General features: G+C 43.3%; 1 protein-coding gene across 1 annotated transcript; it reads left to right on the plus strand.

Moving 5' to 3' along the window:
• Nucleotides 1–15,348: 15,348 nt before the first annotated feature.
• On the plus strand, nt 15,349–16,466 carry LOC123100649 (pollen allergen Phl p 1). Its single transcript, XM_044522541.1, has one exon. It carries the CDS (start codon nt 15,386–15,388, stop codon nt 16,190–16,192), a length of 807 nt encoding a protein of 268 aa, XP_044378476.1. The 5' UTR covers nt 15,349–15,385; the 3' UTR covers nt 16,193–16,466.
• The last annotated feature ends 4,479 nt before the right edge of the window (nt 16,467–20,945 follow it).

The following is a 20,945-nucleotide window of genomic DNA, read 5'->3' on the forward strand; positions in this document are numbered from 1 at the left end:
ACTTGTAATTATCCTCACTATATTCTTTTATGTGGTATTATGCAGGATGAAGATGTATGAAATGAAAAAATCTGGACGCTATGGCATTGGGTTCATTGACCCAAATACCGTTAATGAGTACACATGGTATATTCCAAGTTGTCGAGCAAGTTTATAGGAAAGCATGCTAGAGTTTTTCAAGCGCCTCAATACCAATGAAGATATACTACTTCCTTACAACTTCCTGTGAGTCACACTGTCTTGTACTACAAATTCTGTTTTGGCTTACTAGCTAGCTAGATGTTAATAATTAAGTGTATAGGGTTTAGGGTAGTTGATTAGTGTTCTGCACATGCCCGCTTAATTAAGACATGCAAGTGTGTGCGCATGCAGTTTCCACTGGATCTTGTTATACATTAAAGTTGAAGAAGGAAAAGTTGAAGTACTGGACTCACTACTTAAAAAAGAAAGTGACTACACCATCTTGTTTGGGACAGTCAACAGGTAATTTCAATCATTATTAACTATATCTCGGCCTATTTAGTTCGTCATTTCCTGATATGACCTATTTTTAATAACCCCTTTATTAATTTTCTTTGCCGGCGGGCAGGGCTTGGGCAAAGTACATCAAGGTGACTCCAGGAAAATGGCGACAAAATCTATGTTGGTATCGACCCAAGGTAAGTAATTAAGTAGTACTAGCTAGTACTAGCTAGCTAGCTACCATCTCTTTAATTCTTGTTTCAATACCATTAATTAATTATCATGCTTGATTAATCATTATTTGATTCAATTCCATTCTCGTAAAGACCCTAAAGCAGGCGTCGGGGACTGATCTGTGTGCATACTACGTTTGCGAGAACATTCGCATGATGGCGTCCGAAAGGAGCAGATCTTAAAAACAGGACTGGGTACATTTGTCAGAACACTATTTACAAATTTTTACATCATTATCGATATCTAGTCACACAACTAATACACATGCATATTGATCTCCTTCTTAACAGTTCAGAGAGGTGCGGGAGCAGCTCCTACCAATGGAGCGCATACTAGCACTTTAAAAGGAAATAGCGGGATTTTTGCTCGACCAGGTCATAGATCCCAAAGGAGAATACTATTACCCGCTACCGCCCCCGTCAACCACTTGTCATCGTGCTCCGAAGGCACCAAGGCAACATGTAGGAGAAATTGTATATATATATATACATGTGTATGTGTGAATAATTAATGGTGGTTGTGAGACATTCGATGATATATATATATATATATATAAATATCTATATATATATATATATGCGGTTCTATGAGAAAATCTATTTAATATATGCATAACGTGTGTAATATGTAGTATCGTAAAATACCAGCACACAAAAAAGAATTAAATGGAAAACACAAAATTAATGGAAAAAAAACCAAACCCCCCCCCCCCCCCAAACATTTAGTACCGGTTGGTGTTACTGAAGGAAATATACCCTAGAGGCAATAATAAAGTTATTATTTATTTCCTTATTTCATGATAAATGTTTATTATTCATGCTAGAATTGTATTAACCGGAAACTTGATACATGTGTGAATACATAGACAAACATAGTGTCACTAGTATGCCTCTACTTGACTAGCTCGTTAATCAAAGATGGTTGAGTTTCATGATCGTTTAGTATGTTGCTATTGCTTTCTTCATGACTTATACATGTTCCTATGACTATGAGATTATGCAACTCCAGTTTACCGGAGGAACACTTTGTGTGCTACCAAACGTCACAACGTAACTGGGTGATTATAAAGGTGCTCTACAGGTGTTTCCGAAGGTACTTGTTGGGTTGGCGTATTTCGAGATTAGGAGTTGTCACTCCGATTGTCGGAGAGGTATCTCTGGGCCCAATCGGTAATGCACATCACTTAAGCCTTGCAAGCATTGCACCTAATGAGTTAGTTGCGGATGATGTATTACAGAACGAGTAAAGAGACTTGCCGGTAACGAGATTGAACTAGGTATTGAGATACCGACGATCGAATCTCGGGCAAGTAACATACCGATGACAAAGGGAACAACGTATGTTGTTATGCGGTCTGACCGATAAAGATCTTCGTAGAATATGTGGGAGCCAATATGAGCATCCAGGTTCTGCTATTGGTTATTGACCGGAGACGTGTCTCGGTCATGTCTACATAGTTCTCGAACCCGTAGGGTCCGCACGCTTAAAGTTTCGATGACAGTTATATTATGAGTTTATATGTTTTGATGTACCGAAGGTTGTTCGGAGTCTCGACATGGTCGAGACATGAAGATGATATATTGGAAGCATATGTTTGGATATCGGAAGTGTTCCGGATGAAATCGGAATTTTACCGGAGTACCGGGAGGTTACCGGAACCCCCCGGGGGCTTAATGGGCCATAGTGGGCCTTAGTGGAAGAGAGGAGAGGCGGCCAGGGCAGGGCCGCGCGCCCCTCCCCCCCTAGTCCGAATAGGACAAGGAGAGGGGGGCGGCGCCCCCCTTTCCTTCCTCTCTGCCTCCTCTTTCCCCCTCCACTCCTAGTCCAACAAGGAAAAGGGAGGGAGTACTACTCCCGGTGGGAGTAGGACTCCTCCTGGCGCGCCCCTTCTGGCCGGCCGCACCTCTCCCCCTTGCTCGCCCCTCCACCATAGTCCACCTCGATAATACTGTAGCGGTGCTTAGGGGAAGCCCTGCGTCAGTAGAACATCATCATCGTCACCACGCCGTCGTGCTGACGAAACTCTCCCTCAACACTCGGCTGGATCGGAGTTCGAGGGACGTCATCGGGCTGAACGTGTGCTGAACTCGGAGGTGCCGTGCGTTCGGTACTTGATCGGTCGGATCGTGAAGACGTACGACTACATCAACCGCATTGTGCTAACGCTTCCGCTTTCGGTCTACGAGGGTACGTGGACAACACTCTCCCCTCTCGTTGCTATGCATCACCATGATCTTGCGTGTGCGTAGAAATTTTTTGAAATTGCTATGTTCCCCAACAGTGGCATCCGAGCCAGGTTTTATGCGTAGATGTCATATGCACGCGTAGAACACAAGTTAGTTGTGGGCGATATAAGTCATACTGCTTACCAGCATGTCATACTTTGGTTCGGCGGTATTGTTGGATGAAGCGGCCCGGACCGACATTACCCGTACGCTTACGCGAGACTGGTTCTACCGACGTGCTTTGCACACAGGTGGCTGGCGGGTGTCAGTTTCTCCAACTTTAGTTGAACCGAGTGTGGCTACGCCCTGTCCTTGAGAAGGTTAAAACAGCACTAACTTGACGAACTATCGTTGTGGTTTTGATTCGTAGGTAAGAACGGTTCTTGCTCAGCCCGTAGCAGCCACGTAAAACTTGCAACAACAAAATAGAGGATGTCTAACTTGTTTTTGCAGGGCATGTAGTGATGTGATATGGTCAAGGCATGATGCTAAATTTTATTGTATGAGATGATCATGTTTTGTAACCGAGTTATCGGCAACTCGCAGGAGCCATATGGTTGTCGCTTTATTGTATGCAATGCAATCGCCCTGTAATGCTTTACTTTATCACTAAGCGGTAGCGATAGTCGTAGAAGCATAAGATTGGCGAGACGACAACGATGCTACGATGGAGATCAAGGTGTCGTGCCGGTGACGATGGTGATCATGACGGTGCTTCAGAGATGGAGATCACAAGCACAAGATGATGATGGCCATATCATATCACTTATATTGATTGCATCTGATGTTTATCTTTTATGCATCTTATCTTGCTTTGTTTGACGGTAGCATTATAAGATGATCTCTCACTAAATTATCAAGGTATAAGTGTTCTCCCTGAGTATGCACCGTTGCGAAAGTTCTTCGTGCTGAGACACCACGTGATGATCGGGTGTGATAGGCTCTACGTTCAAATACAACGGGTGCAAAACAGTTGCACACGCGGAATACTCAGGTAAACTTGACGAGCCTAGCATATAACAGATATGGCCTCAGAACACTGAGACCGAAAGGTCGAGCGTGAATCATATAGTAGATATGATCAACATTGTGATGTTCACCATTGAAACTACTCCATCTCACGTGATGATCGGACATGGTTTAGTTGATTTGGATCACGTGATCACTTAGAGGATTAGAGGGATGTCTATCTAAGTGAGAGTTCTTAATTAATATGATTAATTGAACTTTAATTTATCATGAACTTAGTCCTGGTAGTATTACCATACCTATGTTGTAGATCAATAGCTCGTGTTGTTGCTTCCCTATGTTTTATGTATGTTCCTAGAGAAAACTAAGTTGAAAGATGATAGTAGCAATGATGCGGACTGGGTCCGTGATCTGAGGTTTATCCTCATTGCTGCACAGAAGAATTATGTCCTTGATGCACCGCTAGGTGACAGACCTATTGCAGGAGCAAATGCAGACGTTATGAACATTTGGCTAGCTCAATATGATGACTACTTGATAGTTTAGTGCACCATGCTTAACGGCTTAGAATCGGGACTTCAAAGACGTTTTGAACGTCATGGACCATATGAGATGTTCCAGGAGTTAAAGTTAATATTTCAAGCAAATACCCGAGTTGAGAGATATGAAGCCTCCAACAAGTTCTATAGCTACAAGATGGAGGAGAATAGCTCAAGCAGTAAGCATGTGCTCAGATTGTCTGGGTACTACAATCGCTTGAATCAAGTGGGAGTTAATCTTCAAGATAAGATAGTGATTGGCAGAATTCTCTAGTCACCATCACCAAGTTAGTAGAACTTCGTGATGAACTATAATATGCAAGGGATAACGGAAATAATTCCCAAGCTCTTCGTGATGCTGAAATCGACGAAGGTAGAAATCAAGAAAAACATCAAGTGTTGATGGTTGACGATACCACTAGTTTCAAGAAAACGGCAAAGGGAAGAAGGGGAACTTCAAGAAGAACGGCAAGCAAGTTGCTGCTCAAGTGAAGAAGCCCAAGTCTGGTCCTAAGCCTGAGACTAAGTGCTTCTACTGCAAAGGGACTGGTCACTGGAAGCGGAACTGCCCCAAGTATTTAGCGGATAAGAAGGATGGCAAAGTGAACAAAGGTATATTTGATATACATGTTATTGATGTGTACTTTACTAGTGTTTATAGCAACCCCTCAGTATTTGATACTAGTTCAGTTGCTAAGATTAGTAACTCGAAACGGGAGTTGCAGAATAAACAGAGACTAGTTAAGGGTGAAGTGACGATGTGTGTTGGAGTGGTTCCAAGATTGATATGATCATCATCGCAGACTCCCTATACTTTTGGGATTAGTATTGAACCTAAATAAGTGTTATTTGGTGTTTGCGTTGAGCATGAATATGATTTGATCTTGTTTATTGCAATATGGTTATTCATTTAAGTTAGAGAACAATTGTTGTTCTGTTTACATGAATAAAAACCTTCTATGGTCATACACACCAACGAAAATGGTTTGTTGGATCTCGATTGTGGTGATACACATATTCATAATATTGAAGCCAAAAAGATGCAAAGTTAATAATGATAGTGAAACTTATTTGTGGCACTGCCGTTTAGGTCATATTGGTGTAAAGCGCATGAAGAAACTCCATGTTGATGGGATTTTGGAATCACTTGATTATGAATCACTTGATGCTCGCGAACCATGCCTTATGGGCAAGATGACTAAAACTCCGTTCTCCGGAACAATGGAGCAAGCAACTGGCTTATTGGAAATAATACATACTGATGTATGCGATCCGATGAGTGTTGAGGCTCGCGGCAGGTATCGTTATTTTCTAACCTTCACAGATGATTTGAGCAGATATGGGTATATCTACTTAATGAAACAGAAGTCTGAAACATTTGAAAAGTTCATATAATTTCAGACTGAAGTGCAAAATCATCGTAAGAAGAAAATAAAGTTTCTACGATCTGATCGTGGAGAAGAGTATTTGAGTTACGAGTTTGGTCTTCAGTTAACACAATGTGAAATAGTTTCACTGCTCACGCCACTTGGAACACCACAGTGTAATGGTGTGTCCGAACATCGTAACCGTACTTTATTAGATATGGTGCAATCTATGATGTCTCTTACCGATTTACCACTAACGTTTTTGGGGTTATGAATTAAAGACAGCTGCATCCACGTTAAAAAGGGCACCGTCTAAGTCCGTTGAGACGACACAATATGAAATGTGGTTTGGCAAGAAACCAAAGTTGTCGTTTCTTAAAGTTTGGGGTTGTGATGCTTATATGAAAAAGTTTCATCCTGATAAGCTCAAACCTAAATCGGAGAAATATGTCTTCATAGGATACACAAAGGAGAATGTAGGGTACACCTTCTATCACAGATCCGAAGGCAAGAAATTCGCTGCTAAGAATGGATCCTTTCTTGAGAAGGAGTTTCTCTCGAAAGAAGTGAGTGGGAGGAAAGTAGAACTTGATGAGGTAATTGTACCTGCTCCCTTATTGGAAAGTAGTTCATCGTAGAAACCAGTTTCTGCGACGCCTATACCAATTAGTGAGGAAGTTAATGATGATGATCATGGAACTTCAGATCAAGTTATTACTGAACCTCGTAGGTCAACTAGAGTAAGATCCACACCAGAGTGGTACGGTAATCCTGTTCCGGAGGTTATGTTACTAGACCATGACCAACCTACGAACTATGAAGAAGCGATGGTGAGCCCAGATTCCGCAAAATGGCTTGAAGCCATGAAATCTGAGATGGGATCCATGTATGAGAACAAAGTGTGGACTTTGGTTGACTTGCCCGATGATCGGCAAGCAATTGAGAATAAATGGATCTTCAAGAAGAAGACTGACGCTGACGGTAATGTTACTGTCTATAAAGCTCGACTTGTTGCAAAAGGTTTTCGACAAGTTCAAGGGATTCACTACGATGAGACCTTCTCACCCGTAGCGATGCTTAAGTCTGTCCGAATCATGTTAGCAATTGCCGCATTTTATGACTATGAAATTTGGCAAATGGATGTCAAAACTGCATTCCTGAATGGATTTCTGGAAGAAGAGTTGTATATGATGCAACCGGAAGGTTTTGTCAATCCTAAAAGTGCTAACAAAATATGCAAGCTCCAGCGATCCATCTATGGACTGGTGCAAGCATCTCGGAGTTGGAATATACGCTTTGATAAGTTTATCAAAGCATATAGTTTTATACAGACTTGTGGTGAAGCCTGTATTTACAAGAAAGTGAGTGGGAGCACTACAACATTTCTGATAAGTATATGTGAATGACATATTGTTGATCGGAAATAATGTAGAATTATTCTGCAAAGCATAAAGGAGTATTTGATAGGAGTTTTTCAAAGAAGGATCTCGGTGAGGCTGCTTACATATTGAGCATCAAGATTTATAGAGATAGATCAAGACGCTTGATAAGTTTTTTCAATGAGTACATACCTTGACAAGATTTTGAAGTAGTTCAAAATGGAACAGTCAAAGAAAGAGTTTCTTGCCTGTGTTACAAGGTGTGAAATTGAGTAAGACTCAAAGCCCGACCACGGCAGAAGATAGAAAGAGAATGAAGGTCATTCCCTATGCCTCGGCCATAGGTTCTATAAAGTATGCCATACTGTGTACCAGATCTATTGTATACCCTACACTGATTTTGGCAAGGGAGTACAATAGTGATCTAGGAGTAGATCACTGGACAGCGGTCAAAATTATCCTTAGTGGAATAAGGATATGTTTCTCAATTATGGAAGTGACAAAAGGTTCGTCGTAAAGGGTTACGTCGATGCAAGTTTTGACACTAATCTAGATGACTCTAAGTCTCGGTCTAGATACATATTGAAAGTGGGAGCAATTAGCTAGAGTAGCTCCGTGTAGAGCATTGTAGACATAGAAATTTGCAAAATACTTACGGATCTGAATGTGACAGACCCGTTGACTAAAATTATCTCACAAGCAAAACATGATCACACCTTAGTACTCTTTGGGTGTTAATCACATAGCGTTTGAACTAGATTATTGACTCTAGTAAACCCTTTGGGTGTTGGTCGCATGACGATGTGAACTATGGGTGTTAATCACATGGTGATGTGAACTATTGGTGTTAAATCACATGGCGATGTGAACTAGATTATTGACTCTAGTGCAAGTGGGAGACTGAAGGAAATATGCCCTAGAGGCAATAATAAAGTTATTATTTATTTCCTTATTTCATGATAAATGTTTATTATTCATGCTAGAATTGTATTAACCGGAAACTTGATATATGTGTGAATACATAGACAAACATAGTGTCACTAGTTTGCCCCTACTTGACTAGCTCGTTAATCAAAGATGGTTGAGTTTCCTAGCCATAGACATGAGTTTTCATTTGACTAACGGGATCACATCATTAGGAGAATGATATGATTGACTTGACCCATTCCGTTAGCTTAGCACTTGATCGTTTAGTATGTTGCTATTGCTTTCTTCATGACTTATACATGTTCCTATGACTATGAGATTATGCAACTCCCGTTTACCGGAGGAACACTTTGTGTGCTACCAAACGTCACAACGTAACTGGGTGATTATAAAGGTGTTCTACAGGTGTCTCCGAAGGTACTTGTTGGGTTGGCGTATTTTGAGATTAGGATTTGTCACTCCGATTGTCGGAGAGGTATCTCTGGGCCCACTCGGTAATGCACATCACTTAAGCCTTGCAAGCATTGCACCTAATGAGTTAGTTGCGGATGATGTATTACAGAACGAGTAAAGAGACTTGCCGGTAACGATATTGAAACTAGGTATTGAGATACCGATGATCGAATCTCGGGCAAGTAACATACCGATGACAAAGGGAACAACGTATGTTGTTATGCGGTCTGACCGATAAAGATCTTCGTAGAATATGTGGGAGCCAATATGAGCATCTAGGTTCTGCTATTGGTTATTGACCGGAGACGTGTCTCGGTCATGTCTACATAGTTCTCGAACCCGTAGGGTCCACACGCTTAAAGTTTCGATGACAGTTATATTATGAGTTTATATGTTTTGATGTACCCAAGGTTGTTCGGACTCCCAGATGTGATCACGGACATGAAGAGGAGTCTCGAAATGGTCGAGACATGAAGATTGATATATTGGAAGCCTATGTTTGGATATCGGAGGTGTTTCGGGTGAAATCGGAATTTTACCGGAGTACCGGGAGGTTACCATAACCCCCCGGGGGCTTAATGGGCTATAGTGGGCCTTAGTGGAAGAGAGGAGAGGCGGCCAGGGCAGGACCGCGTGCCCCTCTCCCCTTAGTTTGAATAGGACAAGGAGAGGGGGCGGCGCCCCCCTTTCCTTCCTCTCTCCCTCCTCTTTCCCCCTCCACTCCTAGTCCAACAAGGAAAAGGGAGGGAGTCCTACTCCCGATGGGAGTAGGACTCCTCCTGGCGCGCCCCTTCTGTCCGGCCGCACCTCTCCCCCTTGCTCCTTTATATACAGGGGCAAGGGGCACCCTAGAGACACGACAATTGATCGTTTGATCTTTTAGCCGTGTGCGGTGCCCCCTCCACCATAGTCCACCTCGATAATATTGTAGCGGTGCTTAGGCGAAGTCCTGCGTCAGTAGAACATCATCATCGTCACCATGCTGTCGTGCTGACGAAACTCTCCCTCAACACTCGGCTGGATCGGAGTTCGAGGGACGTCATCGAGCTGAACGTGTGCTGAACTCGGAGGTGTCGTGCGTTCGGTACTTGATCGGTTGGATCGTGAAGACGTACGACTACATCAACCGCGTTGTGCTAACGCTTCCGCTTTCGGTCTACGAGGGTACGTGGACAACACTCTCCCCTCTCGTTGCTATGCATCACCATGATCTTGCATGTGCGTAGGAAAATTTTGAAATTACTACGTTCCCCAACAGTTACCAACCGGTACTAATGGTCTACCAGCAAGCGGGCCTGGCTCATGCCACGTGGTGGCACTTTAGCGCCGCTTCGTGCCGAACCGGTAGTAAAGGGGGGGGGGCTTTAGTCTCCACTCTTTAGTGCCGGTTGTAGAACCGGCACTAAAGGCCCTTACGATCCGGCGCTAAAGCCCGGTTCTGCACTAGTGACTCCGAACCCCAAGTCAACGCTTAAAGCAAACGAAGAATTGTTCTCATGTCAGGTTCCGTAGCTATGGTTCATACTACTTTGCTCTTGCATCACTGCATTTACTCATACCAACTAATTTCAAATTTGAAGGATGCAATTGAAACTCCAATGACGCAACATGTATGTTTTAAACCTGTTTATTTAACGTGTTTGCTATTGTAACTTGCTCTATGTTGATTTCAGTTTCAATTGAATAAACAGTTATGTTCTCATACCATGCACATTACAAGTGTTGTTATTGCTGTGTAGTTTCCCACACTTACATTCTGTCTCTGCTGCTTTGTCTTAAATAGATATGATTCTAATTGTCTCTATCTTGATTTGGCAACATAAACTAGAATGATATAGACCATACAGTGACCATACTACATAGATATATGTTTGTTTCATGTTGTTGTCCTGTCCACCTTACTACTGAACTGGTTTACCAAAATGATTTTCATATACAAAATGGTAAACATGTGAGTTTGTTTCTCTTTTAGAACGCGGATAAAATATTGGAAAAGAGTACCCCGTTATGCAATGGTAAAGGAAGTAATGCAGATAAGGTTCAAGATAGTGAGACATTCCTGTTGGTCTCCAAGAAAGCTGATAAAAACTATATTGAAGACACTGAGACAACCCCAAAGTCCTGTCTTGATGTAGTGTTCGAGTTACTGGCTACTACTGCTGGCACCAACTCTTCGAACTCGTTGCCTAAATCAGTTCTGCTTCTTGAATCTCAACTTCAAGTTGAAAGACATCGATCAGATGTTATGCGACAGGAAGCTGAAGGACTGAGGAAGTCCCTACAGAATTCAGATGCATACTTTCTGGTGCAACAGCAAGTGCTGGAGGATTTAAGCGCCAAACAAGAGAAAGTTAATAAGCTTGCTAAGCATCTTGCCAGCATTATGGGTACCCACGATATTGTTTCTTGAGCTCTTCTAAAGTGGTTTCAGTTCTGGACTTGTTTTGCTGCGGTGTTTATTTGCACTGGTTGCCAACTTTGATAACTAGTGTATATGATATGCTGCTTTGTTCCCTAAATTTGCACTGGTGGCGAACTTTGATGCCCAGTGGATGTAATATGTGTAATAGCCGTGATAGCCTAGCGTAAGTTGCTTGCTTATTTATTTCCTTATTTTCTTGTTTATTTGTTTGCTTGTAGTCAGTGCAGTTCCTTTTCCGCGGTTTGCTAGTGGCCGCAATAACCTATTTTTAAAAACTAGGCCACAATAACCATGGGCTACATATTTACTACAGTTACCATGGGCCTCATACGGGCCGTAGAAACAATGGGCCTTCTAAGGGCCGTAGAAACAATGGCCTTCTACGGGCCGTAGCATCAATGGGCCTTCTACGGGCCGTAGCATCAATGGGCCTTCTACGGGCCATATGATCAATCGACCAAAAATGGACCAATAAAAGACCGCATTATGGGCCGTAAACAAGCTAGATTTGGAATCGTCCGTTCATGGGCCGATAATAATGGGCCGTCATTAATCGGCCGTGTTTGATGACGCTATGAAAACGGCCCAACGGATTAACTGGCCGCAAACGGCCCGATTGTAACCACGTGCTGAATTTGTCCCACAAGCAGAAAATGCCAGTAACGGGCCGTAAGGAACCGAATGCTGGAAATGAGCCCAAGAATAAATGGGCCCTGAGAAGGCCGAAAGATAACACGGGTTGGAAACGGCCCAATGGAGTAATGGGCCGTTAATGGGTATAAATCGGTACACTGTTCATTGCGGACCAGATTCACCACGGGCCGTTAATGGGCCAAGAGTTACAAATGGCCTCGTATGGGCCGAAAGACATCATGGGCCATACATGGGCCGGAAGTTACAACGGGCTGGAATCATATTGGACAGACCAGATGAAGCTACAGGGCTTAATTCCAATAGACCGTAACGGGTCGTGAGTTAGCGGGCCGTAAATGGGCTATATACGAACAGGTCGTTAACAGGCTTTCCGTGGGCCGGCCCGTTACGTTTTGACCAAGTCAAACGGGTCGACCTTTTCACCGGAATGGGCCTCTGTTGGGCCGTGCCACATGTCGACATATCATAGGCGCCTCGTGTCCAATGAAGGGATGACATCTGCCCCAACGGTGAGTCAACACGTGTTTCCTCCGGCCAATGAGAAATTTACACGTGGAAAATCCTCATTGGTCCGGGCTGTTAGCGGGTTATCGGATCCAAAACCGGACCCAATAGCTTAACGGCGACCCGTTACGGTGGATGCCACGTGTCGGTCACCCTTAACGAAAGCACTTCCATGACGCGTCATTATCGTCATGGAAGTGGACACTTCCGTGATGATAATTTTGGTAATGTCATGAAACACTTCTACGACAGCACAGGTATGACTATCTTGATTCTGTCATAAAATCGTCATGGATGTATATACATGACAGAAAACGCGACCTACTATGACAAACACGTATCATCACGGAAGTGTATTTTTTTTTGTAGTGCCTGAGGCTCTTGGTTGTCTCTCGGGTTTGCACCACACCAGCCAATGTCGTCTCCCAAGCTGAGCCACAACCTCAAGTGGCGGCGACCAGAGCGGAATTGGGTTATGGCACCTCTCCACGCCCTCACACTCACTGTGACGTGTGTGATGTTCTCCTTCTGGAAATCACTCTCTCTAGCTAACACCAACATGTAGGTTGTTTCACAAAATGTCCATTGGCCTAACTAATGATGCGGCTACCAAGTGGGAGAAGAAGCAGCCGCAAACGAGCTTCCAGAGGCAAAGACGGTACCTAGTATGAGTGCGCCCGCTCGTACTAGTGCTCGTACCATGCGGCGCCGGCACCCCCTGGTGGACTAGTTTATCCCAGTGTCTTCGGATCACCGAGGAGAGCTACAGCGAAACATGTGCCCGAACCAAGAACCGTAGCCTCCGGAAGGAATCCAAAGGGGGCGGTGATCAATAGAAGGGCTGCACCACGCCATCATCCCGATCATGGAGACTCCGTCATCATCACCATCACCACCCCTCTATTCATCTCTTTATATTACCAAAAATCGTGGCGGATTTCTACGTGTATTCCATTGATTGATAATCCATAATTGCCATGATTATTTCATGATGTTTGTTGTCTCTATGTATCATTAAACCTCTTGTTCTCGGGGACATGGAGGAACCCTAGTATATTTAGGTGTTGAACGTCGATAGGACACAAATCCTCTTTTGTATGTTTATGTTGTTCTCGATGCTCTATGAAGTCGTCCACTCAACAAATTGCCCTACAGACATGAAGGATATTATTGTCTTTGTGATGGTGGGTTGTGCAAGTACAAAGGTGATAGTTAATACTTCCCATCCTCCCCAGAGCAATTGATAGGGGAATAGTAGAGACAACCCATTGTCCGCATCCACGTGGAGACCCTTAGTCATGGTTCTGGTAACCTGAATGTGGAGAGTTGATGGTGTTCGCACACGAACATGTCATCGTGTACCCTCGACGCCGGGGCTGACGCACTGCAGCTCACGTCGGAGGAGACCGGCCGGAAGCATGGTACGCAAGAAATCCGGCGGGTGCTTTGGTAGACCCAAAACCCTAGACGCCCGGGAGGGACCCCATCAGAGCGCGCAGTGGCTATGGGCTGCCCTAGATCGGCCTAGCCGCCCCTAGGACCTCGTGGATTCGCTGCCTCCAATCTTGAAGATGGACGAAGAACGAGAAGAAGATACAAGGGAGAGGGTGAAAAAGTAGATGAACACGAAAAAGTAGTAGATTGATTTGTTCGATTGTGTGTTGTTCCAATTGGTTGTCACTCCCAACATATATAAGAGGCACCTGGACTTCCCATACAAGAAAAGGACTCCCAATCACGTCCAAATCTTTCCAAAATTAACCGAACTCGGATTTAGACAAGTTCGAGACAACAGTTTGTTTTTTTGGTCTCACAGGCCACAAACGATCTTAGATAAAGATGCGCCAAAAAGAAAAGTTTAACCGTTTCAACGAGGCGAACAGCTCTCCTATTGACCACTTTTTCAAAAAAGGCAATCTTCAATACCCTACGGGGCCATCTTCCAGCCAGACTCGGTCATGCAGTTTTCTTGGTTGTCTGAGTCTTGCAGCAACCTTCCATGCTGTATACTATCTCTGATGATGATGACTCCAAAAGTAAAGTTGACCATTTCGATGATACGCACAAATTCCGTGTACAACACTTTTTCATCCGTGGACATCTAGAAAATCTTTTCGGACCATCTTCAGCTTCTGGTTGGATTGACCTTGACATTACCACTTGGCCGGCAAGCTTTTTGCCAGCAAGCTTTTCACTCGGCCGGCAAGCTTTTGCGCCGGAAAGCTTTCCATGCCGACAAGATTTCCACTTGGTAGACAAGCTTTTAACGCCGACAAGCTTTCCACATGGGCAAATTTTTCACGCCTGCAAGATTTTCACCCGGCCGGCAAGCTTTTGCGTCGGAAAACCTTCCATGCCGGCAAGCTTTTCACTTGGCAGACAAGCTTTTAACCCTGACAAGCTTTCCACACGGGCAAATTTTTCATGCCGGAAAGCTTTTCACTCGGCCGACAAGCTTTTCACTGGCAAGCTTCATTCGGCCGGCAAAGGCCGAATAGCTCACGCGACCCATGAGACACCACCTAGGTGGGTGTCTGGTCCCTCGTGTCACTTTTTCACTCAGCACCGGTCCGCAAAGTGCTGCCTCTAACTTTTGCATACGAAGTTGGATTGGGAGGATTTACATATCAAAATCGATCGCCTGGACGAGACGAAGACAATCGATGTTCCTCCATCCGAGGTCGTCTTGGAGGTATAATTGGCCGAACAATGATTTGAACATAAATATTACAACTTTGAACACAATTTTGGCCATTAAGATGAGGTCGGGTGGCGATGACACAAACATCAAAGTTGTTCCATTCGACGATGCAAAACTTTTCTGTGTTGAAAACCTTTTCATTTGAGGCCATCTTAATTGTGTTTTGTATCGTGTCAAAATCGGGTGTCAACAGAAGGACGTTAAACTGCCGACGAATGTGCTTGAAGATAACAGAGTTGAAGTTGACAGCACCATACTTGATGTCCTTTTGATAACTTGCACCTTCACCATGCACACAAATGGTTCAGACATTCTAAACATAGGTGGCTTTGGTCCGCAAGAAGATGCACCTCCGACGATGATGGCGAGCCGCGTATGCATGCACGGACAAGCTCTCCCCGCGCTCACGGCCAGCCCACCGACATGGCCGGAGCGACGTCCCGGTTTGCTCGCTCCCTGTTGATCGGGCTTTCTCCTATAAAAAACCACCCATCGATAGCACATACACAGCAGCGACAGAAAAACCAAGACCTGCCAAATTAACTCAAGATGGCTTCCTCGTCGGTGCTGCTGGTTGCGGCGGTGTTGGCCGCGGTCGTGTGGGGCGCGCGCGGCATCCCCAAGGTTCCCCCGGGCCCCAACATCACGGCGTCGCCTGCGAGCTACGGCAACAAGTGGCTGGACGCCAAGACCACGTGGTACGGCAAGCCGACGGGCTCCGGGCCCAAGGACAACGGCGGCGCCTGCGGGTACAAGGAGGTGGACAAGGCCCCCTTCCACGGCATGACCTCCTGCGGCAACATCCCCATCTTCAAGGACGGCCGCGGCTGCGGCTCCTGCTTCGAGCTCAAGTGCACCAAGCCAGAGGCCTGCTCCGGCAAGCCCACCATCGTCACCATCACCGACAAGAACGAGGAGCCCATCGCCCCCTACCACTTCGACCTCTCCGGCCACGCCTTCGGCTCCATGGCCAAGAAGGGCGAGGAGCAGAAGCTGCGCGACGCCGGCGAGGTGGAGATCATGTTCCGGCGCGTCAAGTGCAAGTACCCGCCGGGCACCAAGGTGAACTTCCACGTGGAGAAGTCCTCCAACGAAAACTACCTGGCGCTGGTGATCAAATTCCTCCAAGGCGACGGCGACGTGGTGGGCGTGGACATCAAGCGGAAGGGCGAGGACAAGTGGACCGCACTCAACGAGTCGTGGGGAGCCGTGTGGAGGATCGACACCCCCCACAAGCTCATCGGCCCCTTCTCCGTCCGCTACACCACCGAGGGCGGCACCAAGACGACCGTCGAGGACGTCATCCCCAAGGGCTGGAAGGCCGACACCTCCTACGAGGCCAAGGGCGGGTACTGAAGATGATGATGATGATGCCACACCTTCCGGCGGCCAGCTTAATTAATTAACTCCTTCTGGCTCGAAAAGAAGAATAAACCAGCCGGACATATATCATACATACGATATGATGAGAGCGTGAGTATACTTATTCATTCATTTACTCTAGGGAAAGAGCGTGGACAACTTCTAATTTGAGGTCCAGAACATGTGTGGTGCAACAAGTTCTGGGTGTAACCTTACAACCAACCAATAATCCATACCTACTAATAAAGGACGGTGTGTTTGTATGAAATTTTCGTTTACCCATGCATATTTTCCTCCACACATACATACATTTTTTAATAATAATAATAATAGCGCTGTTGTTATTGGGGCTCGGCTGGACGCCACACTGATGTTATCGGGCCTCGGATAAAAAAAGTTTATTCGCTGTCCCCTTCATCTGTCGGTCTTAGAGCAGCAAAAAGGTCATTCTTTCGTGCAAGGATTCAAACTCGCGAACTCATCAGTGTACCGTGGGCTGCAACCACCTGAGGAAGCTTATCCTTATGATGAAACAAGATTGTTTACCCAATTAAAATAGGCCAACCTCGTTGGTTCTTATACGGGGAACATTATTTACTCGAACTAATAACACTATCGGCTGCAACCACCTGAGCAAAGTCTGTAGTTGTGATAGAATAAGGATTTGTTATCCACGAATAAGGATTTGTTATCCACTTAAAATATTACCACCTTGCCTATTCTAATACGGGATGTTGTTCCTTTACATACTTGTCACAACTTTTTTTAAAGAAAAACTAGGTGATGCTGTATTTTAGCTCATTGCCCGCCTTCACCAACTAGGGTAGCATACATCAATCTTACAATCTTTTTTTCATGTTCGTTCGTCCGTTAAATAGTCCCACCTCATTTTTTATCCAGCATTCCACCATTTTATATATGTCCCCAAGTTATCTAGGGTCTCAACAAGCCGTCTTGAGAACTAATAAGTAGAGGGTGAGGCCATGATCTAATTTATCCCTTGAGAGCCACAAGCAGAGCTGGGAAAGGCCCAATTAAAGATTGTGTAATGAGCTAACACCGTTGACAGAAATTAACCATGCATTACATTGGGGAAATGGAAAAGGCTCCCTGTTGAAGGTTGTGCAAAGAGCCAACACCACTGAAAGAAATTATGCATACATTAAATTGGTGGAGTGGAAAAGACCCGATTAAAGGTTGCGCAATGTGACAACATCGTTTGGAAGAAATTATCCATGGGTAAAATTGGAGGAATGGGCCCGATTAAAAGGTGATGGGTGATAAATGAGCAGCTGATAAACCTTGGTGTGTGGCACCATCTGGATGCTGTCTTGGTGGGCAATTTCGTGAACGAAATATCTACCTTTTTTTTAGGGGTATCTAGCGTTTTCTTTGTAGTGCAACATGAGGCAGTGTGCTTGCACATACGATATTCACTAAATTTAAATATACTTAATTTTTTCGTTGCGACGCGTGAGCATTTGTGCTAGTTGGATACCCACCTTGTTGTTTTGATGTACCAAAACTTCCATCATGATTATAAAGATATTTCAATAGGAATTTTTACATACACAATAACTATGTTTTTCTTTATTTCAAAAACCCCTTGAAAGATGGTTGCGACTGGGCTCCAAGTAGCCCGTTATTCATTTTTATTCTCAAAAACTGTATCTTTACGTGTTCTCAAAAACTGTATTGCCACACCGGGAAAATGGGGCAGCACTATAGCTCGCTTGCTATCAGACCTACCGCCGTGGCGCCTCAAGGAACAACCTAGTGGGCCGGCTCAGTTGCATGTTTGTTTTTCCATTCTCTCGGTTTCTTTGTTTGTTTGTTTTTCATTTTTTGTAATTTTAATTATATTTTAAAGTATCTAAATACATATATTCCAATATTAATTACTTCAATTTTGAAATGCATGCATGGCAGGAATAAAAAATATTCATGCAGTCTATAAAATGTTCACGCAACTTTAAGAAATGTAAGTACAATTCAAAAAATGCTGATGACTAGGGATAAAAACGGATGGAATTGAGCGCTAGCACATTTGTTTTTAATTTTTTTTTGCAGAAGTGGAAACGAATACAGAAACCCCGAAAATGAATATAAAAACAGATACTACCAGAAACGGACACGAGGCGAATACAGAGCGGACATAGAAACAAAAGTGGGCGCTGACCGGAACTTAGACCCTTTGAATCATAGAGAAATATACACAAAAACAAACTAATTTAATGAATTGTTAACATGGCTATAAAATAATATGATTATATTAGCAACTTAGCATACTACTAGTAGAGTGCCCGTGCGTCGCCACGGGCATTTATTTATTTTTACTGATTGCATATAAAAGCATAAGGCATGTCAAATTTCACATGTATAGAAAAAGTAGCCAGTAATGGACAATAAAGAATTGAAATCCACTACACTTGCAATGGATCGATAAATTATCTGGGACACCTAGGTGCCCAGGCACTTTGACTGTTTTAGGTATGTATCGCTGCATAATGACTTTGATTTGTTTCCTAACTATTCTTCATGCAAGACTTTCCATACTTCATTTTTATTTCTGTTTTTCACTATTAGACATGCAAGATTTGCCATACAATAAATCATATTGATGTTTGATTATTTTTTCCGAACAACTACGGGTATCTAATATGCGTATTTTTATTTCTTAACTATCTAATATGGGCATCTAATACTTACTAACAAAATTATGTACATACGTGGGTATATATACTCAATAAATTATTTTCTGAAATATTACATTCTATTTTTGTTTTCTAACTATTTAATATGAGTATCTAATACCTATTAACGAAATTTTGTAATTGTTTTTGTTTCCTAACTATCTAATACGGGTATCTAATACTTACTGACGAAATTATGCACATACGTGGGTATATATACTCAGTAAATTATTTTCTGAAATATTACATTCTATTTTTGTTTTCTAACTATTTAACACGAGTATCTAATACCTATTAACGAAATTTTGTACATGTTTTTGTTTCCTAACTATCTAATAAGGGTATCTAATACCTACTAACGTAATTATGTACATATGCGGGTACGTATATGCCCAATAATTTATTTTTAAACTATTACATTTTATTTTGTTTCCTAACAATCTAATACGGGTAAGTAATACCTACTAACAAAACAATGTACATTCGCAGGGTTCGTATATATCCAATGAATGCGTCATACGTACCACTCCTAATTTGATCTGTTATACAAGGGAGGAATAGATGCTATATAAGGAAGTAATAAATATCAACTTTTATTCCCGATGACATCTTAATACCCTGCCTTTCTATCACGTTACATGCATGCATGGGATGGTCCACGAATTAAAACATGCCATATTAACTAGCAATTGATACATTTATATTGGTTTCCAGATCAGCCGGTAAACACGATCCGACGATGGGTGAGGAATAGTTATTCTTCACCCACCTCTATTTTAACATCTATGCACCGTAATTTTACGTTTCGTAATTTTTTTTTCTTATTTTAGACATAAAAAGAGAACGTAAGAAAACCTATAATCATTGTAAAAAATATTTTATGTTACGTAAAATTACAAATGTAAAAACATAGTGTAAAATATACATAAAATACAATTTTGACCTATATTTTTTTTGTTATGCCAAATTTTATGCAGTAAATCAATATGAATGTAACTATTTGTATTTCAAATGTAATTTATCTATGAAGTGATCGTAAGATTACCTCGGATGAAGAATAACGTATTCTGCACCCTGGGTTATGAATAGTAACACATATAGTGCGTACACAAACATACTCATGTCAATTATAGAGCCCAGGTTATCTGAATTTGCGATGAAAACATATTCTTTTCCCTGCAATAGTGTAAAAAATAATATCGTTACATGCATGGAAATTTGTGATGAAAGCTTTCTCCCTAGATGATTGCAAACCTGTGGGTAGTAAATCGAGCTTGGCGCTGTTCATCGGGGATGGGAAGATGTCAACATGGCTAGGAGGGTACCTTCACATTTGTGTAATGAAGAAGAGGGTGGTTAAAATTAAACCATGATTATTGTTAGACAAGAATTTGCTGATCAGGTGATGCGTGAATGTTTTACCAGCCGTCCTTAACGGTCCCTGGAAGGCCATGGCAAGAACTCATCCGTCACAACACGAGGATACTGGCTCTGCGTATCAGAACCGAATTGGTAAAGGTCATGAGCATACTTGATTGAAACAACAAAGCAGGATATGGCTTGACATACCTGGGTAAACGTATGGATTTGGATGTTTGAATTGGCGTATTTCTCGACAATCTGCAAATGTATGAATCAGCATAACGAGGGATTGTTTTTTTCAAAACAGGCTCCCAATCAGCAATGTCAGGAGCGATTTGGATGATGGTAATTAATCTACCTTCAATGTGTCCTCATGGGTCAGGAGCAGCGGCACATTGCTGCCGCACTTCTTGTTCAGGGACTGCAAAAGAAACAGTATCAGTGGATGCAATCCTAAAAATTAAGGTAAAACTGCAGAATTTGCTTTTGATCTCGAAAAAAAAGAAGTGGCAATGGATGAATCGTGCATGATACCCCCTACATCGATTTGGGTCATGATGTGTTCCTCCGTCTCCGTCTCCGCCGACCCCAGCACCTCAGCCTCCGTCGCCGCCACGACGGCCATTTCGTCCCCTTCCATGCTACCACGACGGCCCTGGAAGACGCCGCCACTCCCCCTCCTGCGCTCCCCT

This window comes from Triticum aestivum, chromosome 4D (assembly GCF_018294505.1).
Source record: "Triticum aestivum cultivar Chinese Spring chromosome 4D, IWGSC CS RefSeq v2.1, whole genome shotgun sequence".
In the NCBI taxonomy this organism is placed as follows: Eukaryota; Viridiplantae; Streptophyta; class Magnoliopsida; order Poales; family Poaceae; genus Triticum; species Triticum aestivum.

What these genes read in the sequence shown, in the direction of transcription:
- LOC123100649 (XM_044522541.1), top strand. Translation starts at nt 15,386, where the DNA reads ATGGCTTCCTCGTCGGTGCTGCTGGTTGCGGCGGTGTTGGCCGCGGTC.